This window comes from Macrotis lagotis, chromosome 4 (genome assembly GCF_037893015.1).
Source record: "Macrotis lagotis isolate mMagLag1 chromosome 4, bilby.v1.9.chrom.fasta, whole genome shotgun sequence".
In the NCBI taxonomy this organism is placed as follows: Eukaryota; Metazoa; Chordata; class Mammalia; order Peramelemorphia; family Peramelidae; genus Macrotis; species Macrotis lagotis.
This window is the reverse complement of record NC_133661.1, coordinates 24,780,536-24,807,955: the sequence shown is the minus strand read 5'-3', so window position 1 is coordinate 24,807,955 and position 27,420 is coordinate 24,780,536. Positions and strand designations below refer to the sequence as shown.

The 27,420-nt window shown below is 41.3% G+C and overlaps 1 protein-coding gene across 1 annotated transcript in view; it reads right to left on the bottom strand.

Annotated features, from left to right (window-relative positions):
* LOC141522616 (solute carrier family 22 member 15-like) overlaps window positions 1-27,420 on the bottom strand; it is a 90,895-nt gene that overhangs the window by 19,690 nt on the left and 43,785 nt on the right. Inside the window, 3 exon segments of the mRNA XM_074236162.1 lie at window positions 6,483-6,564; window positions 16,270-16,355; window positions 19,731-19,865. Of these exon segments, the coding sequence (XP_074092263.1) occupies window positions 6,483-6,564; window positions 16,270-16,355; window positions 19,731-19,865 (303 nt within the window).

Here is a 27,420-nt window from a genome sequence, read left to right as displayed (position 1 = left end):
CCCAGCAGAACAGCCCTGGGAACCCTTGCCAATGAGAGCCAGAGTCAGCTCTGTAGCCAGCCAGGCACTGTGTTTAATCAGGGCGTCTCTGCCCTAGCTCAAAGTCTTATCTTCCACACGGTCATATGTGCCGCATGGTGGTGTCCTGGGGCTGTACTTCTGCCAGATGCTGGGGGAGGGACCGCCACAGCGGCCGGTGCCCCCAAGTGCCAGGTAAAGGGGCCTCACCAGGACCTGGACAAGATGATACTGGTGCACTCGATCCTCCGCCCTGGGTGGGACCTGGGCCAGATCCAGGGGGCTGAGTGAACCCTCCCCTACTTGGAGAGCAGAGTGAATGTGAGGCAATCCCAACAGAGACAGAAGCCAGGAATGTGGCGGAACAAGACACCGTTCAGGAGCCAGGCAGACATGGCGAGGAGCTGGAAAGGGCCAGAGGCGGTGTCACCCACGGAAGCCAAACCCAAAATTCCCAAGGAAGTCAGGGAGGGGTGGTGGCGGGATTATACACAGTCTGAGATTCAAGATTCCAGGCTTTGAAAATACCAGGTAACACAAGAGCAACTAAACCAGCCCAAAGGAGTGTGCTGATTCATCTGCCTTCCTCATAGCAGGCTCGAGAACTCCCTAAACCATCATCCCAAGAATCCACAGCACTGGGATAGCTGCCCTCTCTGGTCTCCGTGGGATCTGGCAGCTCATCAGCCATGCCCAGAAGGCACTGTCTCCATTTCCAGCTCCCTCTTCAAAGCCTAGCCCAGCTCCTACCCTCTTCCCTGAATCCTTCCTCTCTCCTCCCAGATTAAAGAGATGTCTGCCCCCTTGTATCCGTTAGAGCTTTTTGTCTGGAGCCCTCCCCCCCTTGCCCTTCCAGCATTACAGCTGGATCACACTCATCGGCATTCATGCCTGTGCGTCTTCCCACCACCAGCAGATTATAACACAGAGACTGTGTTGTCTCTCATCTTTGTGTCTATCCCTAGTCTTCTTCACTGGGACATAGAAGATGCTTAGTGAGATGTGACAGGGGCGGCCTGGCATAATGGGAAAAGAATCCAGACCATGGAATCGGGGATTCAGAAGGGGCCATAGAGGCCTCCCCTTACAGATGAGGAAACTGAAGCAAAAAGACATGAAAAAACTTCTTTAGTTGGGAGGCCCACCAGTAGGAAGTATCCAAGGTGGGATTGGAACCATTAGTACAAAGTCCTGTCTTCTCCATCAGGGTATAAGGCCGACTTGCTAGCCAAGAGACCCTCTCAGGATCTTAACCTCTCAAGATAACATGGTGGGAACAGATCCCAATTTACGAAAAGAGAAGCCACATTCTCCAGCTAATCAATGGTCAAAGGATTTGATATGATAGTTTTCAAAAAAGGAAATCCAAGCTATTAAGAGCCGCATTATTTTTCCAGTGTTTGAAAGAATAAATCATTAAAAATAAATTTAAAAAATCGTAAAAAAGAAAGAAACAATTCAGTACCCTGAGTCAATGCTCTAGAACCAGAGATCACAAAGTGAGACCTGAAGTGAAAATGGAGGCAGTGATAGTTTGATAAATAAACTGACAGTGATTAATGGACATCAGTTTGGGAATTCTAAATAGCTCAGAGAATTCTGCCAGGTTTCTCTGTTCTCCTTTACCTCAAAGCCAAAAATGCCAGTCTCCTAGGTAACCGATTCCTCCAATAAACATCTTTGGGGACTTTTGCCGAAGAGAAAGGACAGTGAGCATAAAGTCAGAAGATATTCCAGGGAGGAGGGGCAGGAGAACAAGGAAGTCAAAAACAAAAAATAACAGCCCAGGATTCACAAGACCAAATACCTAGCCTCTTTGTAAGAGTTAGGATGCTCATTACTAGGGAAAAACTGAAACCTACCCAAAACCCCCAAATCTCTGATATGAACGTCATAGAATATTATTATACAGTAAGAAATAAGGACAATGAGGGTTTGTGAGAAACCTGGGGAAGCTCCCTATGACTTGGTAAATGAGCCCCCAAATTTCAATGTAAGTAAAGACAATGACATCAAGGAAAGATTACTATAAGGAAGCCAAACTGAGCAACTGAATAACCAAGAACGATCCTGAAGAACAGATGGGGAAATATACCTCTCTTCTCTTGAACAAGAGGTGGGGGACTACCAGAGCAGAATGTTTTATACATTCTCAGACACAACCACCATATGGAATAGTTGCTTAATTGTGTGTGTGTGTGTGTGTGTGTATGTGTTTATTAGAGAGGATCCAGTTTTAGGAGTGGAGGAAGGGAAGGGTAAAAACAAAAGCCATCAAAATAAATTATTTTTAATAATATTATACAAGGGATAGGACTAGGGCCCATTCAATTAATAATTTGACAAATTTATTAAATGCTTTTGTTCAAATACCTCACTATTTGTTGACTCAGTTCCCTTATGGGTACATTTTGTATTTACTTATACGTGAATAGGGTGGCACCACAGAGCATAGAGTACCAGATTAGAGTCAAAAAGACTCTTTGTGACGGCTCAAATCTGGCTTCAGGCACTTACTATCTATGTGATCCTGGTCAAGTTATATAATTCTATTTGCCTCAGTTTCCTCATCTATAAAACAAGCTGGAGAACGAAACAGCAAACCACTTCATTATCTTTGCCAAGAAAATCCCAACTAAAAATGAATGAACAAGGACAGCTAGGTGGCGCAATGGAGAAAGCACCAGTCCTGGAGTCAGGAGGACCTGAGTTCAAATCCTGCTTCAGACATTTAACAATGACCTAGCTGTGTGGGGGGAAAGAAATGAATGAGCAACCACCACCACCACCACCTCCTTGAGGGTAGGGATGGTTGAATTTTTATATTTGCATCCCAAAAGTCTAGCACCATGCACTTGGGGCTGATAGGTGCTTGTGAATTATTATTTCCTTAACTGTCTAAAACTCCAAGATAGAGGCTTTTGGTCTTTTTTGGGGGGTCCCAGACCCTTTGAGCAATCTGGGCAAGTTAGGCCCCTTTCTCAGAAAAATGTTTTTAAATATATAAATACATAGAATTACAAAGGATGCCAATTATATTCAAATAGAGTTATCAAACATTTAAATTCACAGATCCCAGATTTGTATTAAAGGAAGAAAATTAAATGAAATTATTTTCCAGCAAATAAACTGCACCTTGGAAGCTAGAAGTCTTTTCTTTTGAGCATTGGTTCCATCCATAAGTCATGACTTATTAGATAAAGACATTTGACCTACATGACTGGGCAGGAGGTGGAGACCAAAATGGGGATCTGGAGGCACTCTGGCATCCATCTGACTTTCTGAATACCTGCTTCCTTTGCTCATGGGGCCTTCCAGGTTGGTTTTCCCAAAGCCTGTGGTTTATTTGAATGGACTCCATTGTTTCATTGGATAATCTTTGAAGGAGAAACCTGTGAACTCCATATAGACTCCTTTTCCCAGGGCTTAGAACAATGATGCCCAAAGCCCTTGCACCGAGCAACTTAGACTGACAATGTATTTGTTCTCACAACACCCCCTTGCAAGGCAGGTAATGCGTAGGCCGCATTATTATAATCATTTTCCAGATAAGGAAACTCCCTTGAAATGGTTTGTTTCCTGGTCACCGGGCTAGGAGAGCACGGAGGCAGAGTCACAACTGCCAGTCTCTTGCTCCTACCACATCAGCTAGCTCCCTTAGTCTTCTGGTTTATCAGCTCACTGGCCCTCCTCCCTCCTCCTCCCATACTTCCCTACCACCTGGCATCCCTGAACGGGAGCCACCAACTGCTGGAGCCAACAGAAGGGGTGGGGGTGGGGGCTGAAGCAATGGATAAAAGTTGCAAAAAGACAGGCTTTGGAAGGAAACACTTTTTAATCCTGCGAACTTTTAAAAATGGAATGGGTTGCCTGGGAAGGACCAGGTTTCTTCTCAGTGGAGATCTGGAAGCCGAGGATGGATAACTTCTCTCGAGGCAGGATGGGGAAGGGATTACTAATCTAGTCATTATTCAGCACTTACTGTTTATATGTAATAAGGTAAGGATTGATTTTAATGACTTCAGAGTTCACTTCCAGCATCAAGATGCTAGGATTACTTTCGAGCATTTTGCCAAAACACAAGACAAATTTGCCATAAAAATCTTGAGGGAAGAATGGGAAGACTGGAGAGTTATATGTAGGGTCAGAAGACCTGGGTTCACATTCAAGCTCTGCTAATCATAGAATCATAGATCTAGGCATTTTATCCAACCTCCTCTTTTTACAGATAAGGAAACTGAGGCCCAGGGAGTTTAAGTGCTTTGCCCAAGGTCATCCAGTTAGGATAATAAAACACAGAGCTAGAGGTGCAAAGGACCTCAGAGGGTATCTTATCCATTTTAGAGATGAGGAAACTGAGGCCCGGGGAAGTTTAAGTGCTTTGCCCAGTTAGGATAATAAATCATAGATCTAGAGATGGAAGAGAGCTCAAAGGGCATCTCATCCATTTTAGAGATGAGGAAACTGGGGCACAGGAAGGATAAGTGATTTGCCCTTGTTTAAACAGGTTTGATATTGTTGAATCACTTCCATCACGTCCAACTCTAAGTGACCTCATTGGGGTTTTCTTGGCAAATATACTGGAGCAGTTTGCCATTTCCTTCTCCAGTTCATTTTAAAGATGAGGAAACTGAGACAAACAGGGTGAAGTGACTTACCCACGGAAACCAGGTTTGAACTGAGGAAGATGAATTTTCCTGGTTTTAAGTCCAGGGCTCAACTTACTGTACCTCTCAGTGTCAGAAGCAGGATTTGAACCCTGATCTAACTAATCAACAAACATTTATTAAGGTGTCTAGCAATGTCACCAGCTATAGCCCATATGCAGGTGACTTCTTGAGTCATCCTTTATTTTCTCATCTGCTGGTAGTGCCCAATGCACAGGGGCTCAATGTGCTTAAAGGCTTTTGTAAACTGCATAGCAGCGTAGAAATGTCTGCCGTGACTTAGCCAGTTGGTCCAGTGGTTAGTGTGCTGGACTGGGATCTGAGCTCCTTTATTAAGACATTAGTTGCATGATGCTGGGCCTCCTTGTCTATCATCTGATGGGGTTGGAGTCTGGTGTCTCTGATCTCTAAATCTAGGATCCTCTCTAAGTTTAGCATGGTTATAGATGGGAGGGAGGGAGGGGAGGGAAGGAGGGAGAAAAATGTAAAACAATGCTGCAGCCTACACCTGTAACTGGAAAAATAAATACATTTTTTAGGAAATAGATCAATCTAGAACCCTTGGATTGTTGTCATTATTAAGACAATGCCAACAATAATTGCAGAATGCTGCTCACTTGGGGAACAGTAATTGCTACCTAAATGGCAGTTATTATTATTACTTTCGTTTTTCAGTTGATTTTTTTCCTTTTTTTCCCTTGATTTTAAGTTTATCTCCCTAAGGTGAAGGATAAGGCTGACCCCTAACCATCCTGAAATCAGGGGGGAAATCCAATTTCTGTTATCCCATATTAAAGCCTGTTTTGGCAAATATATTTAAGTGTTCTGGATGAAGAAGTTCCTTGTTTCCAAAGTCTTACAGCCTATTCATTACCATCATGCATTTCTCCATGGCTCTCGGAAAAATATTCATTTTCAATTTTGAAGAAGCAAAAAAAAAAAAAAGAAATAAGCATTTATTAAACACCTACTACATAAGCGGCACAGTGCTAAGTACTTTATAAATATTATTTCATCTGATTCTCAAACCATTCCTTGGAGGTAAATACTATTATGGTCCCCATTTTACTATTGAGGTAACTGAGGCAGAGAACAGTTAAGTGACTTGTCCAGATTCTAGTCACAAACTCTCTGTTCATTCTACTGTGAAGCTATCTCTTAATTCTTAGGATACAGTAGGGGTCCACATCTCACAGCCATGCTATAATGCCAATCAAATATAGTATTTTTAAAATGAGCCTTTATGAAGGAGAAACCTAGTAAAGAAAGTTATCAGAGGCTTGTCATGTGTCCAGAAGAAGAGATAATATGTGCACACAACATCAGGAGATACCACAAAAGGCTTCCAACACATTGGGCAGATCCCTAGTGGTGAATTCACGGTGGGACACAGTCAAGAGTCAGACTGGAATGGGTTGACATCTGCACTCTTGGAGGGAATATCCACATCAAAGATATCACAGATCAAGAAAAATTACTGAGCACAACATTGAAAAAACAATCTGGGGAAGCTAGGTGGGGTCAGGAGGAACTGAGATACTTAATAATTGCCTAGCTGTGTGACCTTGGGCAAGTCACTTAACTCCATTGCCTTACAAAAAGACCAAAAAAAAATCACAATCCGATTCTCCAAGAGAAGACTACAGGCCATAGATAATGTATCACGCTTATGAACATTATAAATGGCGATCAATCTTTCACATTTAATTATCACACAATAAAATTATGGTACGGTTTTAATATACTAATTATGATATTAAGCATGACTACCTTATTACTGTAGGGTAGAGTTCTTACGTGTAGATGTAGACTGTGTTGAAGGCGGCACTTATGGCCAGCTTTCCACTCAAAGCCAGTAGCATGGGTTTCCAAATCAAACCTATGGCAAGATTAAAGGAAGGATGACTTCGGTCAGGACTGAAATGGGTGGTCCTTTCATTGGAGAGTTCAATTGGGCTGAAGTTCTTATTCTCAGGAGATTAAAAGAAATGACCTAGAGCCAACTTCAATGGCTCCGATTGCTCAACTGTCAGTGAAAGCATCAACCCCTTGGAAATGAGCCAAAGCGACAGATCAGGGCTTGCTTTATTGTTTTGTTGATTGCCTAGTGTTAAGTGGGACCCTAGGCAAGTCACCTAACCTCTCTTTGCCTTAATCCACTCCAGTATCTTTGCCAAGATATCCCCATGGACAGTATGATTCACAGGTCATAAGGAGTGGGATATGAGGGAACGACTGAACCACAGTAACTTCTGGATTCCAGATTCCAAACTCCAAATAGCCACTGTGCCGCCCACATGGCCAGAGTTGAAGCTATTGGAAGGATCGAAGGGCCACAACTGTTACCGCTGTTACCATAGTAATGACTAGTCATGTCTTCTAAAGCTCCACCGCCCGCAGCAGCAGCTGACTCTTACTGAGAACCTTCAAGTTTGCACAGTTCTTTTTTAATCAAAGACTGATAGCGAATCTCTTGGAAGATACAACTATCATTGTTTATTGTGAAACATTGCATCCTCCTTCTTTCTCAATGTCTTTTAATTTATCAATGGATTCATGAGCTCAGTGATGTCACCACTCCTTTCAACAGTACAAATGACGACCCATCTTGCCTCTACTCCTCTCCCAAAGATCTATTCTTAAGGAGATGCCTCAAATGCTACCAGTCTCCCCCCCCCCAATCTTCTTCCATTTTATGGGTATAAGTGATGAATTCAGACTGCCTACCTAGAATCCCTTACTCTTGCCATGTGCCCAGTCCATGTGTTTTCCCACTCATATCTTTCCACCCTGATACCTCCTAGGACACATCTCACATATAGGTCATCATTGACAATACAATGGAGCAGGCCTATGCCCAGCATGTACCTCTTTGTTGCCCTCTCTGTTGGATTCCTTGGAGACCAGGTATTCTAAGATCCTCAATCATACATATCCCGAGACTTGCCATATTTAAAAGACAGCTCTGAATACTGAGGGATGACTTGGGATCCTTGAAAGGGCTGCAGTTGCCTAAATACAGATACTGCAATTCAATGAAATCATTCTATCTAGATTTATTCAGCTCCTGCTATGTGAACAGCCCTGTAATTAGCATTGTAGATGGCATGTTAGAAATAGCCAAGCCAACCCACATCTTACTCTCGATGAGCCTACAATACAATGGGGAAGCCAAGAATTAAACCGTCAACAGTGTTCTAGGGTTTCAGTTCCACCGGATCATAGACTCATTGATTTGAAGCTGGAAGAGATACGGAGGTCATCCATTCCAACCCCTTCACTTCATCAATGAGGAAACTGAAGCTCCAATGGGTAAGATGATTTACCCAAGGTCACACAGATAATGACTGTCAAAGTAGGATTTGAAGCATTGGCTTCAAATCTAGTTTTTTCTTTTCCTTGGAAGCTTCTCAAGTTCATGATATTCTGGGTGAAATGCCACTGGCAATGAGCTTTCAGAGTAGGACACTGTAGGCGGGGTCCCCAAACCCAAAGCCTGAGGATCAAAGCCAAATACATGGAGGGAGATCATATCACATAATTTTCTAGGATTTATGATTTCATAAGTGTGCTAGCTTCTCCCACTTGTACAGATTATAACCTGCTCCACAACTCAGGAGAGGGCTCAATGAATTTCTCTGCTCGAAGATATCCCTTCCCTGGTGGAGTCTTCTATGCACAACAGGGCTAAGGACATAGGGTCTGGATCTATGGTTTCAGGGTGAGGAAATTCCCTCTCCCAATTCAGGGCAGCATTTTCTCTTCAATTTACAGTGGGATTATAAAGTTAAGTGACTTGCCCAGGGTCATACAGCAAGAAAGTGGCAGAGGCAGATCTTGAACCCAGATGTTTCTAGTCCTTAGGCATATGCCATATTTTTTTCAGATCCCCCTCCACCTCCAATCACCAAAATTTATACTCCCAAATTGGGAGAGTTTGGCAGATGTGTAAGCAGATGGGCTCAAGTCTACCCTTGGATCAGAACAAAAAGGTTTCAATCATTGCTCGGAGTTGTGAAGATTTAGGATGTTTCAGTCTGTTGGGTTTGCTTTTTTTTTTAAAAGAGGAAAGAAACAGGGGAAAGTGCAAGCCTCCCTCTGCAAGGTGACATTGCCACAGAGGGTTTCCTTTCCAGTTTCAGTCTTTGTCATTTTGGCCCCAGGGTGAGAAGAAGCCAGCAGCTGCTACAGCCTCCAAAGGGGATGAAGGGACTTTGTTCCTTGGTCAGGCCAGTGGCAGTTACCAGAATTTACTGCTAGCCAAAAGCTCTGGGAAACTTCCCAAGGGAGATGAGAGGGAGACAGATAAGAAGGAAGGGTGGAGATCAGCAGCTGGGCAAGAGTAAATGAGGGAGTGTTGATTCATTCTCCTCTCCTTCTGTCTCAGGCCATGGCAACTAGCCAGTTGCTGCTTGCTACATATTTAATTTAAACCTTTGTCTGCCCTAGCAAATAAATATTGAATGGGTGAAGGACAAACCACATTCTACTTTGTACAGAAGCTGTTTCCTAAGGAAAGCCTTTGCCTCTTGCTGAGAAAAGATCTGATGGCCTTAGATCTCCCAGAAACCCAGCCTCTAGTACAAAGGAGAGGTTTGAAGAGGGTGGGAGGAAGCCTTCAGGGTGGAGAGGAAGAATTAGGAAAATATTTTTCTTGATCGCTTTTTTCCCCGGGGGAAGCCTGAGATGAGCTGGGAAGAGAAATATGTGGGTAAATACTCTTTAAAAACGAAAATGATTTTAAATGAATTTCCTTTAAGTATTAGACACAAGTGGGGCAACTAGTTGGCACAGTGGATAGAGCACTGGTCCTGGAGTCAGGAGGGCCCGAGTTCAAATTCTGTCTCAGACACACGGGATACTTACTAGCTATGTGACCTTGGGCAAGTCACTTAACTCTACTGTCTTGCCAAAAATAAAAAAACCGGAAAGAATTAGATATAGTTGATTATAAAAGATGCCTCAAGGCTCAACAGCTCCAAATTGGAATTTTTAGTACTTGGAAGATGTAATTCTAATCCACAAATCTTTCCTAAACCCAGTTTGGTGTCAGGAGTGCTCTCAAAGAGCTTACATTCTAGTCTACTAATTAGTAAAGACAAAATGTAAACAAAGTTATTTCATTAGCAAGAGGGAATGCTAGTAACTGGGGCAAGAAGGAAAGACAGTGGGTACAAGGTGGCCACGGAGATATCTCCAAGGGATATCCAAATGGGCAGATCAGTCTCATTTACCTAGTGCCTACTCTCTCACCTATGGGTCTTCTGCACAAGAGTAGGCCTTTGTGGGCATTGTTGGAAACACTGAAAGGCTTCAGGTTTATAAGAAGAAGAATATATACCTAGCTTAGGCAATTAAGTGGCACTATAGGACATTGGGGACCAGACCTGGGCTCAGGAAGAGCTGAGTTCAAATCCAATCTTAGTCATTTACTAGCTGTGTGACCCTGGGCAAATCATTTAACCCTATTTGCCTTAGTTTCTTCATCTGTAATATGAGTTGGAGAAGAAAATGGCAATCCACACCACTATCTTTGCCAACAAAACCCCCAAAGAGGTCGTAAAGTGTCTGATGTCACTGAAAATGACTGACTAACAGCAACAAATTTATATAGGACATTCTATGCAACAAGCATGGTGCTAAGCACATCATTTGCTCTTCACAACACCCCTGTGATACAGGTGTTACCATTGTCCCCACTTTACAGCCAAGAAAACGGAGGAAAACAAAAGCTAAGCAACTTGCCCCAGATTACAAAATTCACAAGTCTCTGAGGCTCAATTTGAACTCATGTTTTCTTGGTCCGGTATTTCTGCAAAAAGAAAATTTTTTTTAGAAGTTCAGAAGTTTGTCGCCTTAGTATTAGAGGGCCCAGCTTCCCTCATTCACCTGGGCAGAACCACAAAGGCGCTGTTGCCATTACATCCAAACTTCTTCCCAGTGTACACCAAGAGGTGGAGACAAATCCCAGGATGGCCACCATCTTAGTATTTTGTCTCGGGCTAATTTCAGGTTCCCTCACCTTTAAACTTTAGTGGTGATAATCTTGGGGCAAAGAGTGGGAGGATCAGAAGGACATCCCTCCAAGATGGTGCTAAAGATAGAGTGGTGACCAACAAATAATTTCTTCAACTGAAAAATTAGAAGAATTGGGCTGAAGATCATTAAGGTCCCTTCTGGCTTTAGAAATATGATCTCCTATCATCGGCTTCTTTAAGAATATCCAGTTTCAGGGTGACTAGGTGGTGGAGCGGATAGAGCACCTGCCCTGGAGTCAGGAGGACCTGAGTTCAAATCCAGTCTCAGACACTTAATAATGACCTAGCTGTGTGGCCTTGGGCAAGCCACTTAACCCCATCGCTTTGCTAAAGAAAAAAGAAAAAAAAAACCTAAAAAAAAAAAGAATACCCAGTTTCTGGGGCAGCTAGTGGATAGAGTACCAGTCCTGGAGTCGGGAGGACCTGAGTTCAAATCTGACCTCAGACACTTGCTATTTTACTAGCTATGTGATTTTAGGCAAGCCATTTTACCCCATTGCCTCACAAAAAAAAAGAAAGAAAAAAACCAAGAATACCCAGTCTCTGCTCCAGCTTGTTCTCAAATGACAGTTCTAGCCCCAAACCCTCATTCCAGCCTTGCCTTGTTCAGCATATTTTCTAAGATCAGCCAATCAACAAGCATTTATGAACTCTACTTACCCTAGGTGCAATCTGAGGTGCTGCAAAACAAAACTGAATCAAAACCACTTAGCATCATACCTCAAAAGCGGAAAAGAAGCCTAGTGGTCATCTAATCTTGATTCCCTCATTGTAGAGGCTGACATTCATAGAGCTTCAGAACCTTCCCCAAGGTCCCACAGGTCATAAGTGGCCAAACCAAGATTCACACAAGGCTTCTGACTCCTAGACCAGCACATTTCCCTGTACCTGGGCTGCCCAGCTCTGACGTACAAACACAGACACATCACAAGATTAAGAAAATGGGGGTAGCTAGTGGATAGAGTACTGAGTTCAAATCCACTTAATATTCACTTAGCTGTGTGACCTTGGGTAAGTCACTTAACCCTGTTGTCTTGCAAAAATAAAAAAATAATAAAGATTAAGAAAAATGGAAATTCACTTACATTTAACCAGTAATTAGGTCATGGGTAAAAGAGGGACTTTGTTTTTGTTTTAGAAATTCTTCACACTGTGAAAACAAGTGATTTTCTAACTAAATGTTGTATTTCTTTACTTGAAAGGATGGACCTTGAAAGCAACTTCAAACCTTAAACCGTTTGCTGCCACCTCTGTGGCTATAGGGCTACTTCTTAACTAATGGAACTTTCTCCAGTGCTCAGGATACCCATTTTGCTTCTGTTCCATATCAAAACTTGGGCCGCTTGGAAATGAGGAAACCTCAGAAATGGGAATGACAGGACATACCTTTCAAATCTGCCATTCATTCTAGTCCTTTTTTTGTTTGTTTAAATCCTTCTCATCCTACATTCCTGGGAAGATTTTGAGATTATTCTACAAAAGTGTCTTTTTCTTCTTAGAAAAATCAACACACACACACACACACACACACACACACGCACACACGAACAAGCCGGAGGTCAACCATACAAGGAACAAGCACTGGATCATGGAGGGAAGTGAGTCACGGGGCACCATGCTGAGAACTGAGTCAGTTCCAGGCTGACTCACATCTTTCTGGGCCAAGGAACAATTCCAGTCCTGGTCTGATGGAAAATGACTCACATGTCACCTCGGCGAGGTCTGCACCACAGGCAGGCCACCGAGAATCGGCCCAGCTCCCCGGCCTGCCTGGCAGCTCGGCCCGGCGGCCCGGCCCCGGCTCTCAGCCTCTGCTGGCAGCCGCTGCGGCAGGAGCTTCTCTGATCATGAGGGGGCTTTGATTCAAGTTCAGGCATGGACCATGCACTGAGTCAATCTGTCAGGCGTGAAGCCTGCCTCCAGGAGCTCGCATTTAGAGATCATCTAAGGTTGGCAGGTGAAGAAAATGAGACCAAAGAGGAGATATAACTTCTCCAAGAACTCAATGGTAACCAGGAGCAGAGCTGGGGACTGAACCCAGGTCTATAAATTCATCATTTTTTCACTATTCTAAGACTCGTACCCTTAAACACTCAATATTTAGTTATTTTTTCAGTCATGTTTAATTCTTTGTGACCCTATTTAGGGTTTTCTTGGCAAGGACATGGAGTGGTTTGCCCCTTCCTTCTCCAGACCATTTTATAGATGAGGAAACTGTGTTTAACAGGGTGAAATGACTGAACTAGGATCACACAGCTAGTAAGTATCTGAGGTCAAATTTGAACTGGAGACTGCCTGACTCTAGATCCAGCACTCTAGGCCGTAGCGCCTCCATTCTCATTATAGTGGTGCCGATGAACAAATTGGTTCTGATATTAAATGTACACAATCTGTCGGGTGACCGCACAGTCTTATCTGTAAATAGCACCCACCTTGCAAGGTTGCTATGAGAGTCGGTCGAGATGATGTCTATTAGTCCAGCTCTTCCTTCAAGTCAATCTACAAGTGCTAAATTAATGTCAGTTATTGATCAGCTCCCAGGAGGGCTTTGCTTATGAACAGATACTCAATGAGCTATTTGTTGGCTATCTCTGATCTTTTAAAGGCTTTAATAATGGAACCTCAAAGTCAGTTCTGAGCTATCGTTGCCATGACAACAGAAAATTAGGCTGTTTCAGGAAAGCCATCTACCAAGGCACCTACCCAAAAAGAATCAAAGCTAAAAGAAAAAGATGCCTCACAAACATGAGCAAAAAGCCATAGGTGGCAGGGAATAAGATCGGTTTGTCAATCATGGATCAGGTTCACCTCCAGATTCTACACTGAAGTTACCTTATATGACCTTTGGCAAGTCACTTCTACTCCATTTACTCACCTGGACAATGAGTGAGTTGGACTAATGACAGGATCATAAATTTAGAAGAAGGGACTGAGAGGTTGTCTAGTTCTCTACTTTTATCTTATTGATCAGGAACCAGCAATTAGTGACAAAGGCTGAAGCCTTTTTTCCTTCTACTCCTCTGACTCCAAAAGCAGAATTTCCCTCTCATATACATATGGGTTCCTCTGAAAATGTTGCTCTTGGTAAGACTAATGGGGACTCCAAAAGCATCAGGAACTTCTTAAATGAACACCTCTCAATAAAGTTAGCATTTGAGAATCAGTTTTCTAAAAAGGTGATTCACTCTATTAATTCAACATCATTTATTATGAGTCTATCATATACAATATGGTGCTATAGATAGAGCACCAACTGGAGTTAAGAGGACCTGAATTCAAATTTGATCTCTGATTCTTGACACATAATTGTGTGACCTTGGGCAAGTCACTTATCTCTGAATGCCTCACAACCAGGGCCCTCACCAGTCATCCATATGATTCATATCTAGCCACTGGACCCAGATGGCTCTGGAGGAGAAAGTGAGACAAACTTATCACAGTCCCCCCCTCACTCAAATCCAAATGCTGTGTTTATCATGGCATCACCTCCCTGATGTCATGGTCTTCTTCAAGAATGAAAGGAAAAGAAGGGGGTAGCTAGGTGTTGCAGTGGATAGAGCACCAGCCCTGGAGTCAGGAGTACGTGAGTTCAAGTCCTGCCTCGGACACTTAATAATTACCTAACTGTATGGCTTTGGGTAAGCTACTTAACCCCATTTACCTTGCAAAAGAAGAAGAAGAAGAAGAAGAAGAAGAAGAAGAAGAAGAAGAAGAAGAAGAATGAAAGGAAAGATATCATCATCATCATCGCTAGGCTAGGCACTGAGGAAGATGCAAAGCTTCATAAGACACATAATTCACTCTTCTGCAGATTCCAACATTTTTTCAGTGGACTAAAATACCTCAAAATTCCACATAGGACAGATTATTCACCCTAAAGGTTTATCCAGGACAAGTCTTCTTTTAAATTTCACAGGGATATCATCATTCTTTCACCCACTATCTAGTGGTCCCTTCCTATGAAAGAAAGCCTCTTTTCAAGAACTCAGTACAGCTGGGAAAGAGGGCAGAGACTAGAGTCAGAGCACCTGCTTCTAATTCTCCATCTAACACTTGACCCTGGGCAAGTCACTTCAGCCCTGTGGGCCTCAGTTTTCTTTTCTGAAAAATGAAGGGGGATGGATTAGACAGCCTTTGAGATAAGTTGTATCTGCTTCCGGTTCCATGGTCCTATGATCCTAGCTGGGGGAGATGAGATTAGTCCCAGCAACTGATGTTGCCCCAGAACAGATTCTGATTGGATAAGCACAGAATAGTTGGAAGTGAGCGGATACAAGGGAAAAGGTAGAAGATGGACACAGGAAGAAGCTTGCTCATGGGAAGTCATACCTTGTCAACCTTGAGGAAAGTTCTGCTCTCCCTCCCCACCCAAGGCTAACAGAGAACTCAATCTATAGCCTAGACCAGGCAAGAATATGACTGGAGGGCTCCTTGGAGGGCTCCCTTCTTCCATCCCCCACAGGGTCTAGCTCAGTGGCCACAAGGCAGTCTCTACAAATGTTTATTGTTCTGAAATGAATTGAGATGGGAGAGAGAAAAGAGGAGAAAGAAAGGAATTGGGAAAGTGAGGAAGATAAATGGTGAGAAATTAATTAGGAAGGAGAAGAGGAAGAAATATTTGAAGGCATCGAGTAATAGTTAGTTGCCACACAGGGAACTACAAAGCATAAGGCAAGGAAGGACTAGATTCAAAAAAGAAATGACTACTTAGCTTCTCTTGAATCAGGTAGTGAGATACCATCATTTAATAGAAAATGCCATGAATTTCCATTCAAATATTAATGTGGAAATTAATCTATCAACAAGCATTTATTTATTTTTCTTTGCAAGGCAAATGGGGTTAAGTGGCTAGGTAATTACTAAGTGTCTGAGATCGGATTTGAATTCAGGTCCTCCTGACTCCAGGGCTGGTGCTCTATCCACTGCGCCACCTAGCCGCCCCCAACAAGCATTTATTAAGTGACTACTACATACCCAGGCAAATTATTTGGATTTTTATCTCCCACTTGATTACTCTTATTCACAGCTCTCCTCTGTTAACATGAATGATTAAGAGGTTAATAAAGGGCATAGCTTAGTGGACTGAGTTGGCACCAGAATAAGGAAATCCTGGGTTCAAATCCTGCCTCAGACTTGTATTGTCTGTGTCAACAAATAACTTAATTTCTCAGCATCCCAGCCAGCCTCAGAGATTATCTGTTGCTGATTAGGTGTTAATCTTCATTAGCTGAGAGAATTTCCTCATCAGAATTTTGCTTTATCAATGAAATCAAAGGTCTAATTAAGAAAAAAATAAAGATGAAAAGATTGACCTGTGAATGTAATAAGGACTTAAAAAATGCTTGGTGACTGACCCACTGGTCTGTTTCAAAGGATTATAAAAACACTTATAAATTTTGAAATCATTAAGTCAGTGAATATCACTGATATTTTTTGCCTCTCCCCCGCCATGTTCCTAGATGATTTTTTTTTTGGAATCCTGAGAATTTATTGGAGAAATTCCCTCATAGCTACAGGTTCTGATCCATCTGATCATTTGTACTTACCTGAAGGTTCACTGAAGAACATGGCTAAGATGCAGGCAAATCCTGCAAAAATGAGAAAAGCAGAGGTGGTTTTCCGTCTCCCTGCCCTAGAAGAAAAAGCACACAAGGTCAGACGTGGCAGATGGCACCCTTCACATGGCGGCTGCCTTCATTTCCACAAGTAAATAACATCAGTGAATTCTTGGCCAAGCTTGGTGTGCTTGACTGAGCCAAGGAAAGCCGTCCATCAAGCTCATGGGCTCCTACTGTGTACCACCTGGGCAAGATGCAAATAACTTAGCCCGGCAGAGAATTAAAAATCAAGCCCCGAAAGAATTGGGGAGAGATGCTCACAGCAAATTGGCCAGGGCTTCAACTTCTCAGCTCTCTCGGTAAAATATGAAACCTGCTTCCCAGTAGCTCCTATCAAGTTTAAAATGTCATTATCCAGGGACAAAAAAGAAGGCTGGTGCCATGGAGAACTGGCTTCAGAATAGGAAGATCAGGGCACAGATCTAGTCTGTATCACTTATGTGACCTTGGTCAACTCAATTATGCCTCAGTTTCCTCATCTGTAACATCCTTAACTTGCTTCTCCTTTCATTTCCTCCTCATCAAATCAAGAAACTGAACTAAATGATCTTTGGGATCCTTCTAGTTATAAATTCTCTGAGAACTTTTAAAAGACAATGGGGAGTAGTGGAAAGAGTCTGGAATCTAGAATCTTCTTGGTCCTGTAAAGATCTCAGGGGGTGGGGGTGAGGTCTCACTGCAAAGACCCAGATTGGGATAGGAGGACCTTGGCTTTATCCTGGCCTTTCTACTTCTAGTCTGTTTGCCCTTAAATAAATCCCATGACTCCTTTGGCTCTGGTTTCCTTTGTTTGTAAAAGAAGGGGGTTGGGCTGGAAGAAGAAAGGACAGCCAAAAATCAGGAAAAAGAAGGAAGACAATCTTTTCAAAGATCAGAACGCTTTCACCAAATGGCAATCAGATCTCATTGAGGTTTGGGTCTGAAAACAATGTTTCTTCCCCATCATTTCACCCCGGACAGTTCAAATGCTGTCAGTAGAAAGAGTGGCCAATTTCCAAGAAGCTTAATTTTACTAATTCTCAGAATTAACAAATATACTGTGAGTCTGGCACTTTCAGAACAATCAAGAAAGACTATCCTGGAAACAGTTTATCTTCTATGAGAGAAAAATATAGATGGATCTATAGATATAACCATGTGGATAACCATATAGATAGGTGGAGACATTTCTACTTTTTTTTTCCTATTTGATAATAGGAAGGCAAAACTTACAAATAATGATAATAAACAAAGAGCCTGTCAAATGCTTTATTTCTCTCTAATACCCCAAATTATTATTAAATCTTGTACTGTTACATTAGGAGCAATTCGACTTTTTCTTGCTTCTCACACAAAACTCTCCATCTCCCAGCTCACTACCTATGCCCTTTCAGTCCCCATGCCTGGAATGCCCTCCCTCTCACTGCAATCTCTTTGGACAATCTCTGTTTTTCCTTAAAGTAATGATTTTTCTGTGATACCGCAAAGATTCTTCCAGCTGCTAGTGCTTTCCATGCCCCCCTCCCATTATCCTGTATCTATTTTGCATGTGTTTATTATATGTGTATACATCAAGTTCCCTGGGAGAAAATAAACTCCTTTAGGACTGACTTTCATTTTTTTTTCTTTGTATCCCTATTTCTAGCAGAGGATCTAAAACACCTTAGTGTTGCTTAATAAATATTTACCAAGCCATCAGCATCTAGAAAAAGAACTATGAAGTCTGAATGCAGAGCCAAACATATTATTGTCACTTTGGGAGATTTTTTGGTGCTTTCTCCCTTTTGTTCTGTTTTTTTTCCTCCCCCACAACATGACCAAACTAGACATATGCCATAACATGATTGTGCACATATAACCTATATCAGATTGTTTGATGTCTTAGGGAAAAGTGAGGGAAGGAAGGGAGGAGAAATTTTTACAAAAATGAATGTTGAAAACTATCTCTACTGTAATTGAAAAAAATTAAAACACTAGTAAGGAAAAATAAATACTTTTTGGTTGACTAATACTTAATAAAGTATCCAAGGATCTGCAAACCTCTCAGCAAGTTCAGTGATCAAGGACAATCTTGAGAGACCTGTTGAAGAAAATGCCATCCACATTTAGGGGGAAAAAAAGATATAAAAAACTATGGAGTCTGAGAATGCAGAGCCAAACATACTATATTCACTCTTCCAAATCTGTTGTATGTGCTTTTCTTTCTTTCTAATGATTTCCCCCTTCGTTCTAGTTCTTCTTTCACAACCTGTCTAATATGGAAATATGTTGAAGACTGAAGATGTATAACTGACATCAGAGTGTTCCCTGCCATGGGGAGGGGGAGGGAAGGGAGGGTGGCAGAAAAATGTGGAACTCAAAAGTTTGCAAAAGGATAAATGTTGAAACTACCTTTGCGTGTAATTGGGAAGAAAGAAAATAACAAAGAAAAAAAAAGATCTGCAAAGTCCTGCACGTACAATTATTGAATTCAAGTCCCACAACCACACTGCGAGTGTTGTAGTTATGATCACCCTTTTAGAGATGAGGTACATGAGCCTGAGAGGGCGTGAGTGATTTGACGAAGGTCCCATAGTATCTAATTGAAGTTCACAGAGAATTGCAGAGAATAAGAGTCCGAAGGCCTGTAGAAGATTCTCTATTCTGACACTTAAAACTTTGGCAAAAACCACTTGATGAAAGAAGATTGAATTTGGAGGACCTGGTTTAAATCTGGACCTTTTTTCACTCATTACCTGTGAGACCTTGGACAAGTCATGTGATTCATACAGTGTCTTCATCTCTAAAATGGAGAGATTGGACTAGATGCTGTTTTCTACCTCCAAATTTGAACTCCTGGAGACTTTCCCTAAATCTACTGCCAACCACAAGCTCACTTCATTTCACTACTTACTATCATAAGAACTTGTTAGCTCTAAGTCTTGTATATAAAAAGCTTTGCAAATGACTCATTTTCTAAGTGGGCTAACTCTTTTAGAGTCTTCCAGGCCTCCATATGCACAAGTAAGTTTGTAATATTCTCTTTTTTGGTCAAAATCAAGTTAGTTTACTGTCGATTGACGTGTCTTACATGAAGTCTTCCCTGATTCTTCCAGTTGTTAATGAACTCTCAGCCTTTTCAAACTCCTTATCTGTGGACGAGGTGATTTTCTCCCTCTTAGAATGGCATCCATGGGCAAGGTGTCTGTGACTTTGTATTCTCTATATTTCAGTACCTTCCCTGCATGCACATAGTAGGTCTTTGTTCTATGTGTCTTGAGACAAACCAATTTAAAGCTTCCTGGGAACTGGGGAATGGGTTACTTTGGAATAGTAAAATGCTCCAAGGTTCTCCAAAAGAAGGGGATTACAAACAATTTTGCATTTTGTTAAACTATGAGAGGAAATCAGTGACTCAAAATAATACATACCAGGGCTTCTCGATGAAGCACAGAGGGCATGCTGGGACTTCCACCAGACCATACAAAGCTATATTCAGGTACATATTTCCTTTGAGCTCACCAGCATTCAAAGTAAGGCCATAGTATACCAGGCTACACACAAACCTGAAAACATCCATTAATTTTCATTTCATTTTAGTGTTAGTTTAATATCAATTTAGTATTCGTATTGAATCAGAAAGACATTCTCTTTCTTTTTTGTTAGTCTATTACCCTTCAGGTTCATACTGGCTCCCAATCCACTAAGCCATCCTGATCTTTTTTAGATAAATGATTGCTTAGCCACATCTTGCATTTGTGAAATTGGCTTTTTTATATCCTAGAATGTGTCCCAGAGAATTTTATCTTAACCGTGACAGCCCAACATTCTAGCCCACTGAGGTCTTTTGAATCCTGATGCTATTATCCAATGTCTCAGCCAGCCCTCCCAGCGTCTAGTCTGAAAACTTGGTAAGAAGACAACTAATGTGCTCATCCGGGTCAAGACAAAAACACCAGACAGTACCAGACCAGAAGCGGAAGTCACTGCAGCTCTCCCTCCAAGATGACATGGAACTATTCTTTGGGCACGATCATTCAACCAGTTCCAAGTCTTAGACATCCTTCCTCAAGCATGAAAGACTTTGTCAAATACTTTAATTATTTCTACATCTGATCTCCTGGGTTAGTAACACTATCAAAAAAGGAAACAAGATTAGTCTGGCACGATTTTTTCTTGATGAAGCCATACCAATTCTTTGTGATTGTTGTTTCCTTTTCATGATTAATGTTCCCCAACTGTAACAATACTCTAGAATTTTCCCAGGAAGAGAAGTTAAGCTCATTTGGCCTGTCATCTGCTGAGTCTAATTTCTACTTTTTGGTTGAAAATCAAGGGGTAACTAGGTGGCACAGTGGATAGAGCACCAAGTCCTGAAGGCAGGAAGACCTGAATTCAAATCCAACTTCAGACACAATATTTACCTAGCTGTGTGACTTTGGGCAAGTCACTTAATCTCCCATTGCCTTGCAAAAAAAAAAAGAAAAGAAAAAGAAAATCAGGGCCATTGCCCTTCCCTAAGATCTTCCACAGACCATTGCCATTTTCTCAACAATCACATTTCCAGTTCTATCAGTACTCAAGGATGAAGTCCATCTGGGGCAAGTGACTTGAATGCATCAACTTTAACTCCCTTGTGTTCATCACATAATAGGTATTTAATAAATATTGACAAGATGTATGATTGATCAAGGGCAGGAAGTTGTTCCCTTACTTATGTACCATCTCCCACTAGCCACTTTGGTTCTAGTCTTTCTAGACCAAAGTTCTTTGTACTTGACTGAGAAGATGGAAGAAGAATCAGAGTTAAGCATCTCTTATCAAATACTATCATCCCCTCCATCCCAAGCAACAAGAGTTGTTTTCTCTTTGATTTTCTTCTTTCCCCCATTGCTTTCAACCTTTTTTCCCCTTGGATTTCGACACTTATTAACCACATGACCCAGAGTAAGTTAGTAAACCTCTCATAGCCTCAATTTCCACATCTAGAAAGTGTGAATGTGGGTATGATAATAGCACCTCCTTCCTATGGTTCTTATCAAGATTAAATGTGATAATATTTGTAAAATATTTTATAAATCTTAAAGGACCATAAAATATTAACTATTATTATTATTATTATTATCATGCCATGTCATACTCAACCTTCGGGAAACTCAGTTTCCATTTCTGTAAAAGGAGAATAATGAATAATGATGATGTTGATGACAAAACACTATCTACCTCAAAAGCTTTTATTGAAGAAACTTCTTTGAAAACTTTGAAGTGCAATAAGAATATGAGTTGTTTTCATCTTCCCCCTTCCCCTTAATCTAGCGTGAATCATGATGCCTGGAGTATTCCAGACACTGAAAGGAAGAGACAATAAGAGAAAGGACGGTGATTAGCACTTAGAATGAATTAATAGCACAAAGAAATAGGACAGTAATGCCCTACTTCGCCAGAGCTCATCTCTCAGCCTTTCAAATCATGATTAGAAAAAAACGTGGGAAGCGAAGAAACTTCTAAGAGGCCTAAATGCATACTGCAAAATACAAGAAACATAGTGGATGACAAAGGAACGCTGGGTTAGGAACAAGAACAAGAACAACAAAAACCCAGTTTCTAATCCTGATTCTCCCATTTGCTTACTTATGAGACTTTGGGCAATTTACTTCACGTATCCCTCTACTCAAGCCTCGGTTTCCTCATATGAAAAATGAGGAAGTAGGACTAGATGATTTCTAAGGTCTCATGCAACTCTAAATTCTATAAAAAGTCCATACATTTTACTTTGAAAAGAGAACCTCATTCAGAGTCTATTAACTCTTATATTATATACAAAGCCAAGAAGTTTGATAACGTTTTCTCATCTTATAGGATATTCAAAGTGGCCAATAGAAGAGTTCAGAAGGATGCTGTTGGAGACTGGAACTTTGAAGACTGTAAGAAATGACAAGTAAGAGGGCAGCATAATGGATAGAGCACTGGCCCTGAAGTCAGAAGGACCTGAGTTCAAATCCGGCCTCAGACACTTAATAATTGCCTAGCTGTGTGACCTTAGGCAAGTCACTTAACCCCATTGCCCTGCCCCCCCAAAAAAGATATATACAAGGGTGCAGATGTAATAAAGATGGCAAGGTCAGGATCCTTAAGAAAGAGGAAGATGTCGAGGTTCAGGGGTCTTTAGGGGATATCAGTGGGTCAGATAGCAGTGCCTAAGGGTCTGGAGGGCATATCACTGGCATAGCACATGGTGCTGGGCCCAGAGTCAAGAAGATGTGAGTTCATATCTCATCTCAAACACTAGCTGTGTGATCCTGGGCAAGTCATTTGCCTCTATTTGCCTCAGTTTGCTCAACTGGAAATTAATGACAATAATAACACCCACCTTGTAGGGTTGTTGTGAGGATCAAATTAGATAATATTTATGAAAAGTGCTTAAGACAGAGCCTTGCTTGGAACAGACAATAAACAAATACTTATTCCCTTCCTTATTCCCATGTCAGTAGGGCAAATGGCCTTAGAATGTAGTGGCAGGTCAGATGAGAAGTTGAGACAGCAAAATTAAGTGATTCGCTCACAGCCACACAGGTAGTAAGGAGTTAAATCAGGATCCAATCCCAACCCAAAACTCTCTCTCCTATACCATATCAGTACTCAGAATCCTCATTATAAACATCAATCTGGTTTATCAAGGTAGCTGGGTGGATTGTCTACGGGCATGCCCTCCCCCTTTGTCTTCTCTTCTTATGTATTCCTATTTCCCTATTATCTAGATAGAGTCCAGGCTATTAGGTGGGAAGAACAACATGGTAACTCATACCATGGGAAGGAGCCATGGTTATACATGTGTAGTTTGTATTAAATTGCTTTCCTATCAGTGGAAGGAGGGAAGGGAAGCAGGGGAAAAAATGTAAAACTCAAAACCTTGCAAAAAATGATTGATGAAAATTACCATTGCATATAGCTGATAAAATAAATAACCATTCAATAAAAATAATTTTTTAAAAAAGAGTTTATACCAGAAAAACTAGACATCATTGCATTTTCCAGATAGGAATAATCTGCTAGACACACACACACACACACACACACACACACACACACACGCACACAGCACCAAACAAATCTCATCCCTTTAGTCACAGAAATTATATCTTCAAAATCATTGAATCACTTAGACAACATCTTCCAAGGGTGGCTGGGGATGAGAAGAAGGGAGATGGGGAATCACCAAATAGACCAAATAACTATTCAAGGCTGGGAGAAGAGGTTGTTTTACAAAGTTGGTCAGTTAACACTCCAAGTGGGCAGAGTCATTATTTCAATTAGCAGCTATTTATTTTTAAGATAACTCACAAATCCAAAAATATACATGAAAATCCTCATGGATTTAGGTTAAGAGAAAGATTTGAAACAGGCTGAAATTGATCCTAAGAAAAGTTAAGCCCCGTGTCTATCCCTATGGGATAAATCATTTCCTTCAACTCTTGAAACTTTTAATTCATCAAGTCAAATTTACACCCTCCTTTTTATGCCTACAAGCCCATTGAAAGGGCAATTAGACAGTGAAGTGGTTAGAGTGCTGGGCCTGGAGTCAGGAAGACTTGAATTCAAATTTGACCTCAGGCATTTATTAACTGCCTGACCCTGGGTAAGTCATTTCATCATTAGTTTTCTCATCTGTAAAATGAGCTGGAGAAAGAAATAACTACTCATTTTATTATCTTTGCCAAGAAAATCCCAAATGTAGTCACACAACTGAACAACGGCAATAGGTAACAATGCAAATAAAATGAAGGAATCATAGTTAGCCAGGAACTTTCTAAGAATCTCTATCAAACTAGATATCATAAAGAGGAAATCACAGAATGAGACGGAGAGGAATTGAAGCATTAGATGAGTGACTTGGCAAGACATCTTGAGGTATTCTCTCCCTTTCCTTCTCCCTCCCTCTCTTCGTCCTTTCCCACCTTCATTAGGGTTCTGAATTATTTCCATAATGACTTTCCCCATCCTCCATATCCTTCAGTTCACTCCATACTACAATGCTTTGTGCAAAGCACTGTGGTAGGCAATGATGAGGATATAAAGAAGGTTCCTCCCTACAGGAACTTATAATCTAAGAGTCCTTGCTGGCAAAGAATTTGTATAACTCAAGGGCACAGTGGCACAGTGAACAGAGAATTGATCTGGGAATCAGGAGGACCTGAGTTCAAATTTGACTTTAAACACTTGATACTTTTTTAACTGTGTGACCTTGGGCAAGTCACTTAACCCATTGCTTTGTAAAAGAAAATAAAGAATTTGTGTAACTGAGGATCAACTAGGACCTGAGTTCAAATCCGACCTGTGGTATGTACTAACTGTATGACCCTGAGCAAGTCATTTAACCCTGATCAACTCAAAAAAATTTCTACAACTATATTGAAATCCCAGGGGATCATGGACTTTAGAAATAAAATCAAACTGTTTACATTTTACAAAAAAGGAAACTGAAACTTAGGAAAAAGACATGATTTGCTCAAGATCACATAAACGATAAATGGTAGAACTGGGATCTAAAGTCAAGTCCTTTGACTCCCAATCCTTTTGCTTCCTTTTCATTTATCCTAATAAGCAACTTTTATATTTCACAAATTGAATAGGAAGAATCCATTCTCAAAAACTTTTTTTTTCAGTATTAGCACTTTAAATCTAGGAACAAAAGCTGGCTTAAGCTCAGAGATTATTATTCTGCACTACTTAGTGAATGAATGAATGAATGAATGAATGAATGAAATATTCACTTCATGGTTCCTAGGCCCAGAGAACTATAGAACCTCCGGCAAGAAAAGTCCTCGAAGGACTGTTTTAATGAACCCACTAATTGTTATTTTCCATTTGGACTTCAGCCCCTGTTCCAGCTTTAACTATAGTGATGCTTTTTTTTAGTTTTTGCAAGGCAATGGGGTTCAGTGGCTTGCCCAAGGCCACAATGCTAGGGAATTATTAAGTGTCTGAGGCTGGATTTGAACTCAGGTCCTCCTGACTCCAGGGCCAGTGCTCCATCCACTGCATCACCCAGCCACCTTTATAGTGATGCTTTGTACATGGGAGGCACTTAATGAATATTTTTTAACCATCCAATCCACAAACCTCGAATTAAATTCCTCAACAATATATAATGCCCTATGAAAGGGGCCCAGAGACGGTGACAAAAATAAGCCCTCAAGGCGCTTACAATCTATAGGGGTAGGAGTAAAAGGGGAAGGTGGGACAAGGGTTATATACATAGGAAAGCAGACACAACCTTTAGCCAAAACAATTCCAAGGACAAAATGCTAATAATTGCAAGGATTGGGGAAAATTTAGCACCTTTCATTTACTTCTGAGTTGGAGGGTCCTCAGAGTCTGTGTAGTCCAACTCATACTTGAACAAGAACCCCTTCTATGTAGCATTCCCCAATAATAACGACAGCAATAGTAATAATAATCATAATCATAACTAGCATGAGACAGCACTTCCTGCTATTCAAAGCTCTGTGTAACTATTATATCATCTGATCATCATAACAACCTTGAAAGGAAAATGAGATTGTTATCCCCATTTTAGCAAATGAGGAAGCTGAGGCAGTTCAAAGTTATATGACTTTGCCCAGGGTTACACAACTAAGGTCTGAAGCTGGATTTGAATTCAAATCTTCCTGATTCCAGTTCCAGAACTCTAATCACTGAGCTATCAGCTGCCTCTAGATAGATAATCTTGGCTTCAAAGATTTATAGTGAGAGAGAATCCACTAGAATTGAGACTTAATGCTATCAGTCAACAATTATTTGTATTTAATAATACTTTTAATTACATTCTATCTTGTCCCAAAGGAAGTCATGAATATAGTAATAAATGAGATTTCATGAGTCATCATTTAACTCAGTGCCTTAGTAGGCCCTATGAAAAGGTTTTTTGACTGACTCAAAGGAATAGCAAGGAGTATATCCCCACCAGTATGAGGAGACCTGGGTTTTCCAGTTTCCAGCTTAGTTATGTATTTGCTGTGTGACCTTGGGCAAGTCATTTAACTTCTATGTACCTCAGTGGGGCTAATGACCCTTGCAGTATGGTGTATCAAATAGGGAACCTTGAAATGAGGAAGACCCGAACCCAACTTTCCCTTCTGACATATTCTGGCGATGTGATTCAGTCTTACATTCATCCTCTCAGATCTCTAGGCAGTGTTCTGGGATTAGAAGTTGCAGAACAGGTGCTGACCTACATTAGTGGAGGGGATTTCCTTACCCTCAATTTTCCTTTATCAATGAAATCAAAGGAAAAGAACTACAGTCATGCTGCATCTCAGGCATCTCAAATTCCAATGATCCAAAACAAAACTCATTATCTTTTTCTCCCAAACTCTCTCCCTTCCTAATATTGCTTATTACTTGCCTATGACAAGGGTCCCTTGATGTCATCCTCGACTCCTCCCTTTTTTTCACATATCCAATCTATGACCAAACAGTGTCTCCTTTCCCAGCATCCCTTGTATGCATCCCCTTCTCTCTAATCACCCACCACAATGCTAGCCCAGGTCCACATCACCTCCTTTTGTTAAGAACCTTCTTACTGGTCTTCCTACCTCAAAATGCTTCCCACTCCAGTCCATTCACCACTTAGTTACCATAGTGATTTTCCCAAAGCACAGATCTTACCACCCAACTCCACTGCTGCATAAGCTCCACTGGTTCCCCATTGCCTCCAGCTCCTCCTCCCATTCCAGGACTTTGTCTTGACTGGACCCCATGCCAAGATTGTTTTTCCCATATCCCTTCTGCCTCTTTATTTCCCCTGGATTCTTTCAAATCTTAGCTGAAAGTCCACCTGCAATTGGAGGTCTTTCCCAGATGCAAAAGATTACCTCTAATCAACCTGGTACATACTTGCTTTTATCCAATTATTTACATGTTCTATGTTCCATTAGACTGCATTACAGGCTACTGGAATGCAAGGGCGGGGGGGGGGGGGTTGTTTTGCTTTGCCTTTTTCTGTAGTTCAGGACTTGGCACAGCTGGCTGATTGACTATTCCAGTGTGTCCCTCACAAGATTGCTATTAGGAAAGCATTTGTAAACCTCTGAGAACTTAATGGATGGGAGTTAGGAAATG